Consider the following 19,304-nt stretch of genomic DNA (forward strand, 5'->3'; position numbering starts at 1 on the left):
CTTCTTGAGTATAACGTAATATTTCTTTTTTTTGAAAGAAGTAACGTAATTATTACTATTTTTTTACAGAGATACAGGCTCCGTTATTTATTTCGAGTTGCCATTATGAATTTGTAACTAAATTAGCAAAAAGTAAATATTATTCTTGTTAAACGGCTCGCTGAAGATTTGGCTTACAGAAGGAAGAAAGGTCTAAAGGTATATTACAGAAATCTCGAACAGCTTAGGCAATATTTCTGGTTAAATATTGAGTTAGCGTTTAACAACACTGGTAAAATATAGAATGAAGATAATATTTTTTTTCTAGATGAGCTATATCTGTTTTATTAATTATAATATATTAATATGAACCTGAAAAATATAAGGTAAAATAAAAATGAACATATTTCATTATTTAAATTAATGAGCTGCTGCTATTTAACATAATTCTTTTTGTTTTAAAAAAATACATAAATAAGGGTTTTAATAAATCTATGAACAAATTTATAATATAAATTTTTTTATCATTACAGATATTATATAATATTTGACAATAAAATAGGGTTTAAAAAAAACTAAAAAAATAATATTAATTAATTTAAAAAGGTAAAATTATTATTTATAATTATATAAGCGCAAATTGTATATTTTATATTATATAATATATTTTGCAAATATAATTTTTTTATATATATATAAATTAGTACACAAACCCATTAGTTAATGTTTTTTTTTGAGTAGAATACAAATTGGTTTAAAATAAAAGTTTAATTTTTTTTGGTTCCCGCCATTATTGTGAATCCAATTTCAAAATTTCGTTCATTCCTTAAAATCTCTTTTCAACCTCCCAATTCTTGGTAGTAAGACACCACGCAGAGCAAACAATAAACCTAAATATTTGAGTTTAAATATAATTTGTTAATTTTAAAGAATATATTAAAAAGTTATTCGGAAAAATAAAAGTAAATGCAATTAAATATGGTTTAAAAAAAAAAAGATAATTCCAAAATTACACTAAATAAAAAAAAAATAAAGAGAAAAATCATTTAAAAAAAGTTATACTTATATTGCAAGGGACATTTAAAGCACATGAGATTTTAAACCCCTCGTTATCTGTGTGGTGAAGAAGATAAAATTCCATATGGCAACCCTTAATTAAGGCCGCATTCATAGTGGATCCAATTTAACAGCTGATCGATTTTAAATCGGTTTATGAGAATCAGATTTTAAAAAATCGATCAGCTGTTAAAAAGTGTCGGATTGGATCCACTATGAATGCGGCTATCAGAATTATATTTAAAACATAATACATAAATAAAACTTGTCTAACAACCATGATAATTATTTTAAAATTTGATCGAGCAATATAATAAAGTTTAAGAATTACTGAAAAAATCTAAAATTTTAATTTTCTATATTAAATATAAATTATTATAATAACACCAAATAATTCATAGTCTCTTTTATTAACATTTTTAAAACCATTATACTCTTTCTTTTTTTTTTGCATTGAAAATAAAGCATATGAAGTTGCCCAATTATCAGAAAAAACATTTTCTTTCTAATTCACCAATCAAAGTTTCTAGTAATATTGTTTAGTAAAAAAAAAAAAAATTATTAAGACGCTATTGAAGAAAAAAAGAACTTCCAGATAGAAAATATTTATAGAGTTTTATTGTTAATCTTCGCAATGCAATTAAAAAGTATGGTGGTGGGTGTATAACTCCACCTGGTATAACGAAGGGTTAATACAAGGCACATAAAAAATAGAAGATGATAGTAATTTATTTTAATTGGCTTACCAAAAAGAGAGCCACAATTATGTTGACGATGGCGCTAGCTAGGAAGCTGACCACACCGTGCTATAAAAAACATGAACATTAAAAATGTATACAAAATTATGTGTTCTATCTTATTAGATATAATATGTATGTGATGTGATAGTAGTTTAGTCAATTCAGGAACTATGCTCATATAACCCCCTACCCCTCAGGTTTTTAGTAAATAACATCTTTTTGAGAGATCTAATTTTACAGGAATCATATTTCAGCAGGTATGGAATACATATCTTGTGTCACAAATTTTTGTTAATTTTATGGTAAAAATTTTCGGAATTCCGATATAATTAGACCTTTCAAATTTTTGTTTAAAAAACAACCAGCGTTATACGGTGATTTAAGTTTGAATGATTTGCTAAAACGATATAACATATTAACTTATTTTTAATAAAATAATAGGAAATTTATATACATAACCCCCCCCCCCCTCCTCCAACATATGTTTTAGGCCAAACAAAGCAACTCTAAATTCTTTCATTTTAAAATTTAGAAATAGCGCCCAGTAAATAATTTATAATTAGAGATTTAGAATCCTTATGGGTTCCATGTGGAGTTAAAAGATATACATTTACAGGTTTTTTTAATTATCCATTTTCAAAATCAGAGAGACTCCTTTTTTTAAAAAAAACAAATGTATATTTACACAATTTAGAAAAAGTATAATAACCGATTAATAAGTTATAGTAACTGGGAAAAGGTATACTCACGTGAGGATTCGGAGTCTCAATTTTAAATCATCTGAAGATATTATCCAGCATGGTGTCTACCACCCTTCCATTTCATTTCAGACAATTTCACTAACCGATTTATAAAAAAAAGAACAAAAATCTTCTACGCATTCATGTAATATACAGATACGTTAAAATCGGATATTTCTAAATTTAGCGACCGCCCTCGTGAATGATTTTACAATTGAGATTTTAGAGACTCCGAAATATTAAATATATATATCTAATTTTTTTTTTTTAAAAAACCAACTAACCGCATTATATTCGTATGTTACATTATATATTATTAAACATTTTTATATAAAATGGAACAATAATTACCCCCAAAGCTAAGGTGGCAATCGATGAACATAGGACTATTATTATCATGAGCATTAGACTCACCATCCATGGTACAAAGTAACTCCGATTATTCTTTCATCAGATAATTCGAGTATATATAATAAAATAATATGTTAAAAGATAAAATTGTGCTTTAAGAGTCATTTAAGAATCAATGATAAAAAACACGGCAAAACTCAACTTTTAACAAACAAGCTATTAAGTAAACATCGGTTTATTTAAAAAATACAGCTTAATTATGAACGCGGGTAAATATAATAAATTACTGCCCGGTATCGTTCCGCCCTTATAATTAAGTATTTTATCGGTTAACTATTCACTAAATTTCGCTTAAGTTTAATATTTGTACACTCAAATATCTAATTGCTCAATTTATAAGTTTTTATAAAAAAGCAATTTGCGAAAATGGTTGTCAAAATAGCCCCTACAAATTTTAAGTTAGATAATTTATAATGGAATTAAAACATGGTAACCAAGATATTGCAATTTAACCATTCCCAATATCATAAGTTTCATAAATAGCTGGTTTGCTTAATTAAATGATTATACAAAATCTTATATCAGTTAGATGTGCAAATGTTATTTAAAAGATATGATTAGTGTTTTATTTTGAGAAGTATGTGATCCAATTTTTTAGCTTTAAGTTTCGTTTATAACAATATCTTATATATTAACATTATAAATTCGACTCCTTTGCAAATATATAAATTAATGTGAAGATTTACATTTTCATATTATTAATATATATTAACAAACATTGAAAGTCATAAACATATAATATCAATATTAACTGTAAAACAAATTCACTAATAATGCAAAATTTCATAAATAATAAATGTAAAACAATTTCATAAATTTTAAATGCAACAATTTCATCAATATTAAATGCAAAACAATTTTATAAATATTAAATGTAAAACAATTTTATAAATATTAAATGTAAAACAATTTTATTAATATTAGATGCAAAACAATTTCATAAATATTAAATACAAAACAATTTTATGAATATTAAATGCAAAACAATTATATAAATATAAAATGTAAAACAATTACTTCATATTAAATGCACAACAATTTCATCATTCAAAAAAGTACAGTGGGCAGGTATCATACCGACTACCGTCTTTACTATTTTTAAGTTATAATTAGGTATTTTGTCGTTTAGCTATTCGTTAAATTTCTCTTTAACTTATAATTAAAAATGCTCAAATATTTTAAGCTTAATAATCAAATTATATGCATTTATAAATATTATATTAAGATTCTTTAAAAATAATTAGAGTTCCTTCAAATATTTATTTAGCAATAACTGTGTCTGCCAATAACTAATTATACCTCTTAAAATAAAAAAAGATCCAAGTTAAAATGAATAATATTTTTATAATGTTTTTTAAAAATGTAGATCATACCTGAAATTTATATTAACAAATAATTGTAATTAGATTATAAATAATTAAGTCTAGTTCATGCATGATGTGTGTTATTCAGTCAATCAGGCCACTCTACTTTTTATGAATAATGAGTATTTAAATAGATGTAATTGTTTTACATTTGACATTTATAAAATTGTTTTGCATTTAATATTGCTGAAATTGTTGCATTTAAAATTTATGAAATTGTTTTACCATTTATGAAATTTTGTATTGGTGAATTTGTTTTACATTTAATATTGATAAAAGATTAAATTTCTTCATTTGTGTGATTATTTAATGAGATTATATGTGTAAGAATAAGTTTCAATGTTTGTTAATATATATTATTTTACTCTAAAATAATTCTTCACATTCATTCATAATTTGATATATAATTATAATATATTTGCAAAAGTCATTGTAAGTTTTTATTTTGTTTTAATTTTAATATATTATTTAATGTTACGAAAATGGAAAGTGAAGTATAATTTATAACATTAATATATGAGGAATTGTTATCAATGGAACTTAAAGCTAAAAAGTGAGAATATTAGATACCTATTTATCAACACTAGTGTCAATACTTCTCAAAATAAAACACTCATCATATCTTTTAAATAAAATTTATTAATCTTACTGATATAAGATTTTTTGTAATCAATTAAATTAATAGAGACTCAAAAATCTAAATAAGTAAGCCAGCTATTTATGAAACTTATGCATATCGAGAATGGTTAAATTGCAATATTTTGGTCACCATCTTCTAATTCCATCATAAATTCTCTCGCTTAAAATTTGTAGGGGCCATTCTGACAGCCATTTTTATCTTATTTGCCTCTTTAATTCTTTCTTAATAGTATTACTAAGCTGACCCAAACCCTTTTAGATATAATTCATTAAATATAAAAATGTCAATTTACCCGTCTAATACCCATTATCAGAAATATCGATGAGATGACCACGAATATGGCGAACAAAAGTTCCAAACCCCATCCAATATTGAAACCTTGCGTTATATTATTGTTTTTCAAAATTTGTTATTAATAATAATTCGTTTCGTATATTCGTAAGGTTTATTCGTTACTTCCTCATAAGTGTTGTTAAACGACCCGGTTTAGGTCGATTTTTAAAACCGGCCGACCCGGTTTAGGTCAATTTTTAAAACCGGCCGACCCGGTTAGGGTTTTAGCTATAAGAATATTATGTAATCCTGGAGATTGTGCTTATAGGTAGTGGTAGGAATGTTATCGCGGTTTACATCATATTATCTTGAAATGTTTGATCAGACCGTCCCAAATTTTTTTAATTTAAAATGTAAATAAGACCATTAATATAAACACAAACCTCTTATTCTATCAGGAGTCGTTCCGGCGTGAAGATAATCTATATTCTTCTTGTTCCATGCCGTCAAATAGTATATTCTGGATATGGCTTGTAGCAGGAAATAAATCTAAATATAAAAAGGAAACCTTATAAGTTAAGTAAAACTCGCATAATCAATAATTAATAACGTTTATAAAATATCTTCGAAGAAGCATTTGTATAAATGTTGGGATAAAGGGGTATCTTGAAAGGGATTAATCCTTAGTTGGATGGAACATATTCTGAAGAGGTTCTACAGACGAAAATTCTTGGTCTTGTGCTTTATAAGGAAAACGGTGCCTTTGCCGGCTTGAAGTATGCAAAAAATTCTCTTTCAGTTTTTATTAGCGTTGTTAAATTACCTAATCTGACCATCTCTATTGATGTTTAGTCATTAGCCTAAAAAATAGAATTAAGCCTCTAAGTTAAGTCTCAACTTGAATATTGATTAGAATATTTTTGAATAAAAACATGGCTACGGTATTATAGTTTACTAAAGTTATGTAGTTTATAAACACAAGTTTATATATTAGTTACTCTTTGGGGTTGATGGGTCATATATATAAACTTGGTGAATCATCATTAGGGTGAATCACATATCAGGGCACAAAAAATGGGTACAAGATAGGGAATGGGGAGAATAGAGGGAATTTCCCTTCTAGAGATGAAGAAAGAGCATTTTTTGGTTGGGAGTAGATTGTAATTGCTTGACTTAAGGATTACAACGCCAGATATTCAGGACCAGTTTGCCATGCCTCACTTCTCATGGAGGTAAAAAGGCAGGAATCTGAGGGAGTATGGAATTCAGAAAAAAAGAAGAGTTTTTATAGATGCGCGTGAAAGAAAGGAAGAAAGAAAGAAAGAAAGAAAGAAAGGAAGAAAGAAAGAAAGAGATAAAGAAAGCACTTTTCTATAATGATTTTAAAGCAATCGTAACATATCGAGTTGAGTCTTATTTTTTTATTTTATATTTAGCAATTGATTTTTGGAAACTCGACAAAATCTTCGAAAGCATCCCCCTCCGCCTGCCACCTACTGTCTGTTATGAATGCCAGTCATAAAAAAAACAGTTAGAAGTATGATTGAAAAAAAAAACAAAAAAAATATAATTGTAGTTTTATCTCAACCTTTTTTTTGAGATTATCATATTGGAATTTAAGAATAATCAAGCGCCATTTTTGTATTTTAATTAATATTCACATGTTACAATCTGTATAATAAACATAAATATTTAACGAATTTTGATTTTCATTTTCTTCTTTAAAAATATAAAATTGGATTGGAAAATAATTACCCCGGACCTATAAATTCCTTTATTGAGAATTGAATAAATGTAGATAAAAATTCCCCCTCAAATTTTGTAAAATAAAAAACAATTATTTTTTAGGTGGCAGATGAGATCTACTAGAGGCTTGCAAATCTGGAACTGAGTTTTCAACCTTTTGAACGTTAATGTCAAATGGTAGCCAATATGGAGGCCGGGTTATATAGATCAATGTATATATAATACCTAGACTGACGATTCATTCATTTAAGGTATACATCAATGCAAATCAGCTGAAGACGTCATCTTGGTTACATTCATCATTATTTAAAATTTTAAACGAGAAGCCTAATTTATTCCCATATCTGATGCAAAACTTTATTAATGAATTACCGGATCATGGAGATAATAAGGAATACAAGTTATCAATTTAATAGTTTTTAACATGAGAATAATTATTATATGTGTTTACCAAAATGGCGGGTCCAGCTGATTTGCTTTTTAACGACGCTTAAAAAATGAATTTTAATGAATGAATCGTCAGTCTAGGTTATTATATATGTCATAGAAAGAAAGAAAGAAAGAAAGAAAGAAAGAAAGAAAGAAAGAAAGAAAGAAAGAAAGAAAGAAAGAAAGAAAGAAAGAAAAGAAAGAAAGAAAAAAAGAAAGAAAGAAAGAAAAGAAAAGAAAGAAAGAAAACAAAGAAAGAATAAAAAAATTATCAAATGAAATTTTCGTGGTTTAGTAATATATATTACTTATAGAGATATTTTTTGGGGGAATTTTGAAGAATATTTTGTATAGGAAATTTAGTCACATTTTTTTTTGTTCCATTTCTGCGAAATTTATGTTCGCGAACTTAGAAAACGCTGTATCAATTTTTTTAACCACACTTAAGACATTTTTACCTCAGAGAGGAAAACTGAAGTTGTGTGGACTTAATTTGGATAATATCGTCATTAGCTTGTGGGGGGGGGAGAGATGGAGGTTGGGAGTAGATCTGTTATACCCTGCCTCTATATCTAACATATAGCAAAAAAATTAAGGAGAAACAAAAAAAACGTTAATTATTTTTGTTGAAAGTGTGAAATGTAATAGTGTCCCAAATAACGAAGCTAATAGTTCGAACCAATTTGAGAGTTTTAGATAAAAAAAAAAGAAGCAAACTATTTACGTTTTTGTTAATGTTTACAAATCCATTTGAAGTGCCTTTGTTTGCCAAAACGCTCAATTACATCGCGCTATAAAGGATTCTTTGGGTTCTTGCACATATTAGTTGTTATAATATATATCAGAGACATGCCGGATACTCGAGCCGAGCCGTAATTTAAATTTTTTAAATTTAACCGAACCGGGCAGTAAATGATACCTTTGCAGGTCTCTTATATAAATATTATTTCCAAGTTTTTTGCTTTCTTAAAATGATGGAGACACAAAAATAATAATTAAATTTTAGAGGATAAAATAACATGTATTTATACGTTTTTTTTTAAAATAAATTTTCGAAAAAGTTATGCTAAAAAAAAAAATTTGAAAATTTATTATAAATTACCATAATTTATGTATTTGAAGAAACGAAGCCAAAAAATCAGTTACACAAAAATATGTTAAACTTGGCTTTATTTTTTGTAATTTGTTTTTTTAAACAAGTTAGTGATGATGGTACTATGAAAAATTATCTTAATATTAATAAAATAATTATTTTCTTTCACCTTTTTGACTGGTAGAAATACGAATTAGTTAAAATATAAAAACTACATTTCAAATCTTTCATGTTCAAATTTTCTTTTAACCCCGTGTTTTTAAGTGACAGGTGTAGGCTCAGAGGTCACAAAATCTGGACAGTGAGGAACAGACCTTTTAACGGGGTCAGTCGCGTGGTTAAAAATATTTAAAAAAATATATGATTTCTGCTTTTTTTTGAAAAAATTTCTACGAATTTGGATATGGGGAAATTTAGTTCCTATTTTCATTTCCGGAAAAATTTTTATGCGAGGCATCAATGTCACATGGGATGCGACTTTTGAAGGATTTTTTGTTATTTATAGTTTCGAAGTTTCAGGCTACCCCTGATCAAAAGAAACTTAACCGATATATCATTTTTTAATAACAATTTTCAATCATTTTTAGGAAAAAATTTTGTCCGTAGATTATCATAATCCGGGGGAATTTTGGTCCAAACGCTAAAAAATTTAAAAATTAAAGCATTCTAATTTCCCATTATAAATTTCATATGTGAAAGCGAAGGCGTGTCAAAATTTTTCAAAAAAATGTTTGCTTCGAAATGAATTTCGCAGGTATATATTTTCTTTATATTTGTATTGGAAGAGAAGAGAAGAGAAGAGAAGAGAAGAGAAGAGAAGAGAAGAGAAGAGAAGAGAAGAGAAGAGAAGAGAAGAGAAGAGAAGAGAAGAGGAGAGAGAAATAAACTTCATTCTTTTTTAAAGCGATCTTGTTTATTTGAACTATATTTAGAACGATAATTAAAACACACCCAAATTTTAACCTTGAAATATCATTATTTAAAAAAAAAATAAAATTAATTTATTATTAGTTTTAAAATTATAATTCGCCAAGAATTTAAAATAAATCAAAATCCCAATTTTAGAATAATTAATTTATTATATATATGATATAATATATTCTATCTCATCTGATTCATCTTTTGCAGTATTTTTTAACATTTTTTTTAAATATTTATATTAATTAATATTAATTAAATAATAATATTATTTAAATTTTTAGAAAAATTATTATTAGTATATTTTTTATTTTCAGAACATATTTCACCTAAATAAACAAAAAAAACAAAAAGCTAGAATTTGAATTATTATTATAGATCAAAAAATCTATAAGTAGAGAATAATTTTTATGATTGCTAAAAATTAATTGGTAAAATGATATTAATTATTATATATTTTTTATTTAGATTATAAGTTATTGATTTTCTATTATTCTTATTTTCCAATTCCCTCGAATTTCTTGCTATTCCATCTTTCTACGTTCTTCCCCGCTTTGCAAAGTGGTTTGGAGAATTGATCTCAAAAATAAATAATAAACTCTACGAATCAAAGGAGGAATAAAAATAGTTGGGATACTTTTGAATTTGTTTAATAAAAAAAATTGAATAAATTTTTAATCTTTTATTTTTCTATTCTATTATATTCTTCTCCATTCATTTAATTTTTCTTTTTTCTTGTGCGTGCGTGAGAACTCTCCTGCAAAAAACCAGAATTATCTTGGAACCCTTTCTATACCTAAGATGACGTCACATTCTTGTCGAACTGTTATCTCCATGCACGCGCATGCGCATAAAATGTTTCCCTCAAAATTGAAATCAAATAACTATTATTATTATTATTATTTATATCGACGCCAATTATTAAAATTTAATATTTTATGGAGAGAAAAAAAGGCATAAGCGAGGAAGGTAAACATAAAAATCGCTTTTTAAGTTTTTGGCGCCAAGATATATTTTTACTCCTTCCGGAATATACCGATATTTTATCAAAAAATTAATCTGAATCATATAATATATTATAATTAGAAAATACAAACAATTTCATTAACCGTTAATATAAAAAAATATAATCAATAATTTTTATATATTTACGAAGGTGTTCTTTATTGGCAACAAAAATATTCGCTTTATGATACCCCCCCCCCCCCCCCCTTGATATATATTTTATATTTTAAAAGGTGAGAAAAAAAATTATGGAAATCCAATCTTGATAAATAAATAAATAAATAATATATTGGAGGGAAGAATAGATAAAAAAAAAAATCTTATCATGCCCCCCCCCCCTGGTATGATCCTATTGTAGATATTTTTCTTAAAAAAAAAGATTTTACGGCTTCCATCGTTCTTCCGCTTCTATAAGAGATATATTGGGCCAACAAGGAAATACAGCTGTCTAGTTATCCGCTCCCCAGGGAAAGTGAGAGAGAGTGAGAGTGAGGGAAAAATAAAATGGAAACGATAAAATCTATATAATAGCTTAAAGTGGGTGGTGATCGGGGTAGGTGTTCTACTGAATAGAATAAAACGGTTCAAGGCATTCCTTTTTTGCTTCTGTTTTTTTTGCTTCGATGCATTCACCTAAACCTACTTTCTATTAGACAATGTATCGTCTAAATCATTTCTTAAACTATATTAAATATTTAATGAATGTATTATGTTAGCGTCAAATACGTTTTTTTTCCCGGTAAAGTCTTATTTAAAAAAAAAAAAAATTAAATCATTTTTTGAGGGTGTTTTATTAAATTCATGTATTCCAGCATGTTTAGAAATACCCATCTTTATGAATTGTAGATAATTTTGATGTTAAACCTTTGAGTCATTCGGGTTCAGGAAATTTAAAATTGTTTGGTTAGATATTTTGAAAGCACAGAGTAAACAGATACCGATTTTAGGACAACTCATTATACCCGGGGTAAAATGAACCTGGGGCAGGTCCGGACCCCTCTTAGGAAATCGGTTTCGATTAAGTTCCCGTTATCAAAATTTCCATTAAATGAAATTTAAAAATTCTTGAATTCGGGTTCGGTTTCACATCTCTGGAAAAAAAATAAAACATTGCGCCGGAAAAAAACTCATAGACGTTAACGCATACAATAAAACATTACGTCATTGTGTTTTTACCAAGGTAATGATCGCGGATATCATACTCCCCTGCCTCAGGGAGAAGCACAAACAACAGGATTTGAGAATGGCCATGTCAGTTTTTTTGTCTTACGAGTATCTGTTTTTTTTAACTGGAATAAAAAATAAAATATAATTAAAATTTTCATTCTTTCTTTCTTTCTTTCATTCTTTCTTTCTTTCTTTCTTTCTTTCTTTCTTTCTTTCTTTCTTTCTTTCTTTCTTTCTTTCTTTCTTTCTATCTTTCTATCTTTCTTTCTTTCTTTCTTTCTTTCTAGACCATTCGTTCAAATTACTTCAATGTAAAAAAAATATTTATTTTTTTAATACGAAACGACATTTAATCTAAAAAGTAAAGGTTATTTGTGCTAAAGGACGTTATTTTTTATTTATATAAATGACTTTTTCAAGATTAAATTTATTATTATTTAAACACATTTTTTACCATTATTATTATGTATTTAATTTTATTTTTTTACTTTCTTACTTTCATTCTTTTTTTTTTTATTTAATCTCCTTTGTATTTTATTTTTTGTCTTCTTTTAAATTGATTATGTAAAATTAGGTAAAAGTAAATTAATAAATCAGAAATACGTATATTGTTAATAATAAATATCATAAATATTGTCATAAATATTAATAAATATGCCTAAAGTGGAGTATGCTTAAAATAAAATTCAACAGTTAAGCATTCTTTCTCAGAGGGGTAAGTGTTTGGACAAAGTGTTAACGGGCACTTAATGGATACCGCCTATATTTTTTTCAGCCTCGGGGTGGTGGGGCACTCATGGAACCAAAAAAGTGTAAATATTATGATAAATGCAAATTTAGAATTAATCAATTTATTTACATATTTTTTTTTTAAAGTCTAAACGTTTTTCTAAAGGAAATAAGGGAGGTAAGAAAATTAATGGAGTTCTAACTATTTACTGAAGGAGGACCAATCTCTTCGCATTTTACATAACACTGCTATGGCCGTAAACAGGAAATCGTGTTAGCGAATAAATTTTCAGCTGTAGTGTGTATTTTCTTCTTTTTTTAAAGAATTTCATAAAACCATTCTTACTACTCGTTAGTTGTTCACCAGAATTGAACTGATGGATGTACCAGCGTATGCCTTGAAACCTCAACCTTCAATATACAATCAACGGAAAGAAGAGATGCTCAGTGGATCAAGAAGCTCTACCATTGTGCCACCAATTTCAGAGGAGTCGAAAAATAGTAATATAAGAATATGCGGCAACAAACCATGGCCGCCAATAGGATTTTTTAGAAAAGTCTAGGATTAAAAAGAATATCGCCTGAACCTGGGCCACAAAGTTTTAGGAAAAAAGAAAATACTTAGCAGAAAAAAAGGCAATATGTAGTTTTAAAATATTCCACCCCTTTAATTATCAATCCACAAAAAACTATTTTTTTGTATACTAATAGAAAAGTTAAAATTTTCAAAACAGCTATTTTACCAGATTGTTGTGGTCCTTGCATTCTATGTGAGGTAATGGAGCATATTGCAAGATTATATGCTGGGAAGAAATTTAATATGCTAAGGCTCCAAACCCGTTTCCCATTTCATCATATATATCGATAAAAATAGGATTTAAAATAGCACAATAGATAGCTATGTGGAAGTAGATTGCAGAGCGTTTTTTTTATTATAAGGATAGGAAAATCTCAGAGGTTTCCACATGGTAGATTTATAACTTTTATCAGTTAAATAAGTGTAATTAAACAAATTATTATATTATTCTTCGCAAATATAAACACCATCATAACAAAAGCTGAACTGTAAATTTATAATTTTTATTGATTTGCGAATTTAGGAAATTTAATTTTGATGATTAATAAAAGCTTTATTCCAAAAATTTTGTTCAAATTGATTTTGTTTTTAATAATAAATAAAATAAAATAATTGGGCTAATAAAAATTAAGTTTATAAATAATTTTTAATTAGAATAAAGTTTATAATAAATTTGTCACTTTTAATTAGAATTAATAAGTATAAGTTTGTCATTTTTTAATTATATAATAAGTTTTTTTTTTAAACAATATAGAAGAAGATTATTAAAGAAAAAAAATATAATCTTATCTATATTATACAAAATATATTAAAATAATTGTTTTATTTTGAATTAATTTATGAATAAAATTGATAATAAACAAATAAAATAATTATATATAATAACCTACATTTTACATAAATATATGATTGATTTATTGAACCGCCTTTCGAGTGTGGGGAAAGATTAAATAATGAATTCCAAATAAGGATTATTGTATTCCTCCCAAAACACATGTTTTTTTTAAAAAAAATTAAATTTCTTCTCTCTTTTTTGTTTGTAAGTGTGTTGTTTAAACGGTTCAGACACTCAACATTATAGCAGGAAAAAAATAATGCCTACGCGTCGATATTTTGATAATAGATGTTCAATCCTATGTGCCATCTAAGAGGAATAAAAGCTTGCATAAAAAATTTTCTGGATATTATATTGAGTTTTGCGGCGCCTAACAACATTTGTAGGAGAAGAGAGAAGAGAAGAGAAGAGTTGTGGTTTAAGCTTTTTTTAGGAGAAACTGGACGAAAATAGAAAATGAAATCGGTGACCATTTAAAATCTTACTTTTATCTTAGGATCTCTTAAAGAGAATAAAATCCATCCAAAATTAAGCCACAAATTAGCAAATAAAAAAAAAGAGGATACATAAACTAAATATTTGACGGTTCCTAATAAAAATATTCTAATTTCTGAGCTGGAAGCTGATAAACTTTACAATCTTATGAATTGGGATCAAAAGTTTTTTTTTTTTAAAGATTATGACTTCTTGGGGTGGAAATGGTTTATGAAAAAAAAAATTATAAATGATTTTTTAATGGTTATTTATAGGTGAGTAGTAATGTTGTTAAAAAAGTCGAATTGTAGGGTTATAACTAAAATAAAGGTTAGGTTAAATCCTAAAGTTTTTTACGCGTAGCTGACAGAAACGCTCGGACATCTTATCAGCCAAATCTCGACGCTTACATAGTAATATTTCGAGATAAAATCCGTTTTGAAAAATCGACGCAAATCGCGTTTATTAACAAATAATAAATATTTTTTTTACCTTTAGATTTATAATTTTTTCTCTTCTTCTTTTTACCTCAGAATTTTTATCTTAATATCAAATATAAAATAAAATATTTACGAGAAATATTTATTTATTTTTTATAAAAGAAAGTAATTAATAATTTGCCAAAATAAATCAATATTTAATATTTAATTTTGTTTTAAAAATTATTATTTTAATAAATAAATTTATTATTATTTTTCTTTTAAAAAATAGTATTTTTAAAAAATTTAAAAAATAATATTGACATTTTTTTAAATTTGCGACGAAATTGAAATTAATATAGTTCAAGGTTTATATAAAATTTAATGTTATTACATAATTACGACATTTTGAAATGAAATAAATCATTTTTTAATATACTTTAATAAATGAATTTTTATTTTCCTCTGATTTTCCTAGTTTTTTCCTTTCTTAAAATAATAAATAATATTTTTTTTGGCATAACGAACATCTAAAAATTAATACATTAACAAAAGGTTTCGTTCCAACTTAATAAATCAATTTTTTTAAAACTATTCTGGTTATTAAAGGTATTATTTAAAAAAAAAAGAAGTAAGAAGATTATTTCTCCTCACCCTGTTTTGATTCCATTTTTTTTCCTCCGATCCCATCAGTGCCATTTTTTCTTTCTCATAGTTTTTGGGTTACCTGGTTATAGGATAAATTTATGCAGTTGTCATTAGAATCCTCTAACACTCCCGGAGGTACGATATAATTGCGACATATACGTTTCACTCACCCAGATCGCCTTAAAATTGTTAAAAATTAAAAAAAAAAATTTTTTTTTTATTTTTTCGCATTTTAATTCCCTTTGGAAAGTAAAAATAATAATAATAAAATTAAGTATAATTAGTGTGTTGGTGTTTTACCAAGTTTTTTGATAAAATATTTCTGGCTCACTCAATGTTGGTAAACGGCCACCCAGAAAAATATTACCCAAATCTGAAGATTTTACTCATACAAGGAACAAAGGTCTAGAAGTATATTGTCAAAATCTAGGGGTTTAGGCAATATCTTTCTGGATAAACTATTGAGTTAGCCTAAAGAATCGGCTTAAAACGAGCTACAACACCACCCACTTGGGGCCCATATGCATGATTTTAAATCTGACTTTAAATTATCCCAACTAATATACGAAGTCGCATTTTCACCACAAAAAAAAACATATATGCCGTTAAATTCGATAAGCCTTTTATTTTATTTAAAAAAATTACATAATTATATTAATATGTACTAGCGTAAGAATATTTTTTTTTATATATAATGTATTAGAGATCTACAAAGTTATTTAAAATAATCGAGTTCCGGCCAGGGCGGATATTTAAAAAAAAAATTCGGGTCGAGTCGGGTCGGACCTTGGAATTTTTTTTAAATATATCTAAATTTATCAATTTTATATTGAATTTTTTATCACTATTATGTATTATATTATTATCATTTAAAAAAAAAACACTAATAAAAAATCTTTTTTAAAAATTCTTTCTTTCTTTCTTTCTTTCTTTCTTTCTTTCTTTCTTTCTTTCTTTCTTTCTTTCTTTCTTTCTTTCTGGATGAAATATTGAGTTAAACCTTTTTAAAAAATCGACTCAAGACTGGCCATTTAACAATATATCCTACCCCCCCCCCCCCAATTTTAACCATATCCGGTTTAGACGGCTCCACAACCCCCCCTCCAAAATAAAAACTGCTTAGCGGTTCTAAAATGAGATTTTAGCTTAGAAAATCTTCTGTAAGAAAAGTCTTCGCCAGAACCGATTTACTTAAACACGAATTCTATTATAACAACCATCATCCTAATTTTTTTAATAATTAATTGCTTTTTTAAACAAAAATAAAATAGTTTAAAATTAAAATTTCATTTTATTTTTCTTACAGGTAATATTAATAATACGCAACGCTGGTCGGCAAATGATTTATTTTTATCCCCATTTATTTTCTTTTGTGTCATAAATATAAAATTATATTAATTTATTTATATCAATTTATAAATAGAAATCAGCTGAATAACGGTTATTTAATCAAATTTTATATCAAATTAATTTTTTTATATTTTGTAAAATATAATATATGGGTATTGGGGGAAGGGGGTGGGGAGTGTATTTAAAATAAGATAGTTATTATATGAAATTATAAAACACCCCAAAAATCTATTCTTTGCTCCTCTATTTGAAATATCTGGTTCCCCGTTGAAAACGTTGGCGAAAATGGAATTAGCTAGGAATCATCTCAATCCCCGAAGCTCCATAATCCGCCTCGACTACTTATCTTGTCTTCTGTAGTCCCATTTCACCAGTTCGTAGAAAAAAAAGCCAAAAAAACGTTTTCAAAATAGAAATAAAGATATCCTCTAGAAAAGAGCTACTAAAAAAAATTAAGTTTGGGTTTAGGAAAAAAATTGTTTAATTATTTTGTAAAAAATATTTTACACGCTTATAGAGGTCGGAGCGGAAGACCCTTTAAAAGACGCCCCGCCCCCCCCCCCCAAAAAAAACATTTTTCGCTGTCCTTATTTTTTAAGAAATCCGCCTCATTTTATTCTTTTTTACACGGTGCTACCAAATCGCACAAAAAAAATGTACATATTAACGTTAAGACTAATCATCAAGCTAATTAGCCCTGTGAATTCGCTGTGGGCAAGTTGGCGAAAAATTTTTTTATAATAAGATCTTCCAAGTTTGGTGAGATCCAACATATCTTCTAATACATGATTCGGCCAGCCACCCCCCCCCCCTCTTATTTTAAAATAAGTTCTGATAAATTTTATTAAAATCATTAAAAGCGATGCATTTTTAAAAATAAATTAAAATTTTTATTAAAATATTTTCTCAATTTCGATTATGACATTGGTAGGTAAACAAATTTTGAAAAGAAAAAAAAAATTAATAAAAATAAAAATAAAATTTTTGCAAAAAATATTTCAAGGTAAATTACATATTTAATATATACTTTTATTACTCTCGTAAAAGTTTCAATTTTTTTTGGCTTTTCATTTTAATACCTTAAAAATATAAGTTAAATATTATACCTATTTTTTATTATTATTATAAATATCTAGTCCATTAATTTGTTCCTTTTTTATTTTTATTTGTTTTTATTAATATATATACACAAATATTTATTATTTTCATAATTATATTTTCTAAATATTTTTTTTAAAAAAGCATATATTATTGAAACTTTTCCAAAAAATTTATCGCGACCAAAATTTATTTGATTATTATCGAGAGTTATTAAAAGTCTAATTATAAAAATGTGTGTGGTATCTGACTAAAATATACACTTTTCTAAAAATGTATCTGTAGTTCGTTACTTTTTTAGAAAGTTTCTATTTTATTTTTTTTTAAATTACATTTTTTTTGAATTTAATTTTTATTTTACCTTTTTTTTTATATATATATTAAAAAATAATTATTATTTGAAATTAAATTTATTTAATAATAGGTCCCAGTTTATTTAATTACAAAAAAAACAAACCAGACAAATTTGAATTTTACTTTAATGGATGACGACAATACGGTAAATTATATTTTATAATTTATTTAAAAAAAATAAATATATATAATAATTTTTTAGACCAATATATATAGACAATCTCTAAAAGAAAGTCAAATAATTTAATATTAGAGATTTTTTTTTTCGTTTTTACTTACAAATTTTGAATTATTTTATTTTTTTTAAAAATAAATGTTGGGATTTTAGTATATTTACCAATATAACTTAGTTATTTATTAAGTATAACAATCTATCTGACATCAAGTATTCTGGTAGCAAAAGTTTAATGTGGCTAAAATTTTTTATAGATAAACGGATATTGCATTATTCACACCTCATATAAGTATAATAGAAGTTGTATTTGTATCTTGATACATTTATAAAAATATGTCTATATCTAGGTACGTTTTTAAAGTTTTTTGTCTATCTTTTATATTTGTTGTTAAATTTATAGATGAAATGAAAGAGGCCCGATAATTAATGTTTACAATTTCTAATGTAATGAATATAATCATATCAGCTCTTTCGAAATTAATACATCTGTTAAAAGAAACTATTTTATCAAAATGCGACTGCGTAAAATACATGTAAAAATGGAAACTACAACAAGATCCATATTTTACAATTGTATCTGTAATTTAGATCCGTTTGAAAAGTATCTTTTAACAACTAGTTATAACTCAATAAAATAAAAAAATTTTATGGTTGGGTGGTGTTACCGCTATAACGGCAGTGATAAGAAAGTAAGAACGCTGAAAGAAAAATAAATTGTATCTTATTTTTTAGGTTTAATTTTTTTTTTTAAATATAAATAATATGATGGTCAATCGTGATTGATCATTTTTACTATATCCTATCTATAGTAAAAAAAGCTATAAAGAAACGTTACAATTTTTTAAAAAAAATACAAGTAATGGCATTAGCGTACTTCAAAACAAGTTAACGAATAATGTTAATACTATATATTTATTTTTTGTATAATCCGCCTATTACTCTTTACTAAAGATTTTACTAAACTATTTTTTAAAATTATTAATATTTGTTTAAGTTTTTAAATTTATTTTCTAAAATATAATACATATTAAAAAGAAATTTATATAATTCACTGGTTTGACTAAACTAATGCGTAGGCAAGCTG

General features: G+C 26.0%; 1 protein-coding gene across 1 annotated transcript; it reads right to left on the reverse strand.

Annotated features, from left to right (window-relative positions):
* Nucleotides 1–397: 397 nt before the first annotated feature.
* Nucleotides 398–14,828, reverse strand: LOC135923314 (uncharacterized). Its single transcript, XM_065457997.1, has 7 exons — nucleotides 14,669–14,828; nucleotides 11,571–11,670; nucleotides 5,647–5,752; nucleotides 5,223–5,308; nucleotides 2,867–2,959; nucleotides 1,782–1,841; nucleotides 398–869 (listed from the first exon to the last, which is right to left on the reverse strand). The coding sequence occupies exons 2-7, from the start codon at nucleotides 11,643–11,645 to the stop codon at nucleotides 819–821; spliced, it is 471 nt and encodes a 156-aa protein (XP_065314069.1). The 5' UTR covers nucleotides 11,646–11,670; nucleotides 14,669–14,828; the 3' UTR covers nucleotides 398–818.
* Nucleotides 14,829–19,304: the final 4,476 nt, after the last annotated feature.

Source organism: Gordionus sp. m RMFG-2023, chromosome 2 (assembly GCF_954871325.1).
Source record: "Gordionus sp. m RMFG-2023 chromosome 2, tfGorSpeb1-WG-v2, whole genome shotgun sequence".
Taxonomy (NCBI): Eukaryota; Metazoa; Nematomorpha; class Gordioida; order Chordodea; family Parachordodidae; genus Gordionus; species Gordionus sp. m RMFG-2023.